The 5101-nt window shown below is 29.1% G+C and overlaps 1 protein-coding gene across 1 annotated transcript in view; it reads right to left on the bottom strand.

The window, feature by feature from the left end:
* LOC111636336 (male-enhanced antigen 1-like) overlaps positions 1 to 5101 on the bottom strand; it is a 33513-nt gene that overhangs the window by 11917 nt on the left and 16495 nt on the right. The window contains exon 3 of the mRNA XM_023381557.1: positions 1753 to 1834. Within this exon, the coding sequence (XP_023237325.1) occupies positions 1753 to 1834 (82 nt within the window). The remainder of the gene's footprint in view (positions 1 to 1752; positions 1835 to 5101) is intronic.

Raw genomic sequence — 5101 nt, 5'->3', positions numbered from 1 at the left:
GTACTTTTCCTTTGTTTAAGGGTATTTGGGCAGTTTATTCTCTGTTATATTCTCAAGTAAACAATACATACAAGTACAGTACAGTATTTTCTGAGGAAACACTCGTACTTATTTTTTTTAACCCCATTCCCGATAACCCGGCATTTTCACAAACTCGGCCACCCTTCGGTCCACATTAGGCCGAGTTTTCGAGGTTCTACTGTAATTTTTAAACTTATGATCTACATAAAATTATTAAAAATGATAGCAAGCAGTGTTTATATCAGTACTATTAGTTTAATTTTGATCATTAGATATACAAACAAACAACCCAATAATTATTACAGTAGAGCATCGATTATCCGAACCCCGATCAACCGTCACATCGGTTAACCAACCGCATTCTAGTTGGCAAATTCAAATGCCCACTGGTGATGTGGCGCTACAATATTTGGCTGTCTTGGCTACTTTAATATTATTTTGTTAAATTTTTGCATGTTTTAGCTGGCAACACTGGCTCGACCATGAAAGGGAGGCCAGTATTTAAACTAGGCTTAATTTTCTAAATATGAGTTTTATAAGTATGAATTGTTTGTTTTGTGAGCAATAGAATAATTTAAAAATAATCTTTAATGATATAATAGTGACGATTATCATTTTTTTTTAAATTTTTGTTAGGCTTAACATCGATGAAAATTCAATGCAAAGTAGGTTAATAGCGATATACTAATATACTATACTAATAATGTATTTTTTCATACTTTTCGGTTATCCATTTTTTCAGTTATCCGACCTACCCCAGTCCACAATTGAGTCGGATAATCAATGCTCTACTGTATTAATCAAATGTTACAGTCAGATTCTTATGGGGGTTACTATAAAGCAAATTAATTAATCTGATAGTAAGCAAAATCTGACTGGAGATAGGTGGTGCAAACACAAACATTTTCGATCTGCACAGGAGATCTTCAGGTTAAAATGTTTTCAAATGGAATTTGGAAACAGAACATTCTTAAGATTATTTTTTTCAAATGATCTTAAGAATGTTGTATTTCCACATTCCATTTGAAAACATTTTAACCTGAAGATTTCCTGTGCAGATCAAAAACGTTTGCATTTGCATTAAAATATCCTGGAATTTTTTAATGTTCAGCGGTGTGCTGTTTTTTTATGATATATATTCCAGTCTTACAGTGTTTGATCTAGAGATAGGTGGTTAAGCCTTGACATCTTGTGTTAAATTAAAAATAAATAAATTTAATTTAGAATATTCTGAAAGAAAAAAAGTCAGCCCATAACAGAACTCAAATTTGCAATGCATCTACACAGCAATGAGTTCAATTAATATATTTTAATTATTAAATTTAACACAAGATGGTAATTTAAGTGCTTATCTCTAGTCCAAATTGATTAATATTGGTATTATGAGAATCCAGCAGTAAGTTTTCATTTTTATCATAAAGATGAAACTGATAGTTGATTATAATAGTTTATGGAATATTTACATATTTATGAAATATCTTCTTATGAATTATAAATATATTTCATAAGAATATATTTAAAACTCAGATCATAACTGTGTTAAGTTTTAATTAAAGAAGCCATTTATTCAAAACAGTTAAAATTTTTGCCTATGTATTTTACAAATAAGATAAATTATTGCAAAGGAATATATTTTTAATATGTAAACATTACATGAACATATTACAGAAATCAATTTTATGAATTGAATATTAAATAAAATTATCTTCTCTGAAGTACTGTAAATTATACCTTGATTCATTGGACAACTGTCAATTTCTTCGGGTGTCTTCTCCTCAGTATTATCTCTGCTAGTGAAACGTGAAGTTTCTACCTAAAAATAAAATTAATTTTTAAATAATAAATACAGTAGAGCGTCGTTTATCTGAAAACTGGTTATCCGAAAGCATTTCAGTCGGTAAATTTAAATTTTCGCTAGTGCTGTGGTGCTGCAATCTTTGGCTATATCTTGGGCTACTCCAATATTTTTTTTGTTGGTGTGTGTTTTTTAGCTGGCAGCACTGGCACTTTTGTGTGGTGTTTTNGTTTAATGGCGTTTAAACAGTGACATAACTAGAAATTTCAGTCTCTTAAGCAAAATATGGTAAAGAGCTCTTCACATTGCCGATAGTATCCACAAGTTTCCAGAGAGTTCATGCATTTTCCCTTGGTGTAGCGCCACCGTCGCGCCGCCATAAAGATACTGCAAGAACTACCGTTTACGGCAGAACTATACAATTAAGAATATAATTGATTTTGAAATGAATAATAGAAATTAGTTTATGATGCCCACTTTGTTAGTAATTGTAAGGGGTTTTATGTTTTAAAATTATAAATAAAATATGTATTTTCAATCGTTTTTACAAAAGTTTAATTTTTTCCAACGTAAAGAAAAAAAGCGTGCTACATGGTTCGCGAGGAAATATCTTTTAAAGCTAATAAAAATTTAAATTAAGAAAACCTAAATCATATTTTTTATCTATTTTTTTTTTATCTCTAGAAACTAATTGGCAAAATTGGCTTCTGTAATTTTACTAATATTCCACTGTTATTATCTGTCAGGAAATATTTATATCGCCGTTTAATTCATAAAGTAGACCAAAATATTCATGGAATATCATAGAATTAAGTCTAATGCAAAATTTTCGGATTTTTGTATAGTTTTTTTGACAAACTTGTATTCTCTAATTTATTTTCAGATGGACAGTCATTTTCATCAATCGGTACTACAAAATCGTAGAACGAGAGAATGACAACCTTTAAAATATCCAGCTATATTTGAATATCTTATTAAAAATAAAGCCTATGATTTCCAAAAAATGCTTAATTCTTTCTTGTCTTTAAAGTCTTGAGTCTTATAATTATTTTTCATGTGGTAAAATTTTAATTAATAGTCACAAAAAACTTGTGTCCTTAAGACAACTGTACAGCCTATCTGCAAATAATCATTCTGTGTGGACTTGTGTCTTATGATGGCAAATATATTTATCTAGCTGGATGTGTAGTACCTGTACATCTGGTTACCCATTATCTTCTTAAATTTTTATCACGTGGAAATGAATGTAACTAGAACGGTTCAATAAATACATGGACATCTCGATGCATGTTTTCATGTACTGTACAGTACATTGCGTACAGCTTCAAACCACTTATAAACAACTCTCTAGCTATTATGGCAGCCAATTACTGCACAATGTTAATCTGAACTGGTTTTATAAAGCATGTCACCAATGAAAAACTAAAAAGTGTAGACCTAAGCTAACACCTAGCAATATCCAATGACTGCAGAGACATAACGTCCTTGTGTGGCAGAATTCAAAAACACGTTCTGGAAATTTGTGGATACAAATTTAAACAAAATTTTTAAATCGTTACAAACTATTATAGGTAAGCAATATTAAAAAATTCTTTTGTTATAACCAAATATAATATCGAACAAAAAAAAGAAAAAAATATTTAAAGTCCATAATGTTTACAGCCAATATTTTGAAAGGAAAAATTGACCAACTAAAGCAATGTTCACTAATCACAAGCAACTCATATGGTTATGAATCTGAATTGTTCTGGGAAGTTTTGATTTTGTGGAACAATCCTGAAATACTCGTGATATGAAATATAAATGAATATTTATTAAGCTTTATGATGTTAAATTTGTTAAGTCCGGTCTGATAGAAAATATTAATAATTGAACATTAACTATTTTTTTAATCAACATATACAGGTACAATGCCCTGCACTGGGGATATTACCGAACTGACAATGAATTAAATCTGATCGGCACATCGATCCTTATGTAATATCGAAACGAGGATGAGTTATTTTAAATATCTTGTATAAGTAATGCCATTTGGACGTATAGGATTGCGTTTTTTTTTTTTTTTTTAAACTGCAGAGTTCAGAATTTTCCAGAAAAACAATAAATGAAATGTAATCGATATAGTCTGACTTCGTATTTTATTTTAGCATTCAAGAATAACGCTAGATTATTTGATTTACTTTTTCTTATTCGTGTGGCAGTTATTTTCGATTCTCGTGAATAGTGAATTGAAATCTTGTTAAAGGAAATTGAAAATGTGTGTATAAATTTAATACTTACACACATTTTTAATTGAAATATATATATAATAAATAACTTCAGAAAATACACAAGCATATTACAATTTAAACTTTATTATATATGCAGTTTTAAAATAGAAAATCATCTTAAAAAAGATTTCATCAAAAGCAGTTTCATAGTTATTTTTGTCGAGTCTAGAATGATGCCAAACCGGATTACAATATTTTAAATAATTATGCAAAATTATACTTTGATACATTAAGATATTTTTTATTGCACAAATTGAACTTCATTTATAAACAGTTAAATTCATTAATACAGCAGCAGTTAAATATTCTATTTATTTCATGAATTACAATTGGTTTTCTAAAGAAATGGACCCTTCATCTGCAATATCTCAATATTTTACAATTAATAAAATTATTCTAAGTATCAACTTTTAAGAACAAAAATACAATATGTACAATTAATTTTTCATAATTTACATTTATTTTATAGAATTATATTAGAATTGAATTTTAATTTGTTTTCTTCTGTAATATTGTGACTAATCTTTCTTTCCATTCATCTTCTGGAATGTTGAATGCCCAATTTGGGACTGAAGAACATGGTAGAGTGAATCCAGCCATTGCTTGCTTTATTTTATCAACTCGTTCTGAAAAAATACACAAAATAAAAGGTACCAGCTCACATTATTTTCACACTATGTAATCAATTTCATTCACCATACAGTAAAATTTATCATTTTTATAATTCCATAAACAATTATTATTATTATTATTATTATTATTTTAGGTTTAGTAGGTAATACTCGGTTTAAACCGGTGGCTGTGTACTATGCCGGACCAGAGTCAAGGCATAGCAACCAAAACAAAACTAAAATTAAATGTGTGTGTCAGTGTCTGTATTAAGGAATTTCCTAACAATATGGCATGTATTCAATATAGTGGCCTTCTGTAGTGTGATGTATGTATTTCTACTCAATTGTAATGTTCCCAGGCTTTTGTGTAGCATGTGTGGTATCACACCTGTACAGGAGAGAAC

This window comes from Centruroides sculpturatus, unplaced genomic scaffold (genome assembly GCF_000671375.1).
Source record: "Centruroides sculpturatus isolate CEXI.00-Female unplaced genomic scaffold, Cexi_2.0 scaffold841, whole genome shotgun sequence".
NCBI lineage: Eukaryota > Metazoa > Arthropoda > Arachnida > Scorpiones > Buthidae > Centruroides > Centruroides sculpturatus.
The sequence above is the reverse complement of the archived record's forward strand: the minus strand, read 5'-3'. Positions and strand labels throughout refer to the sequence as shown.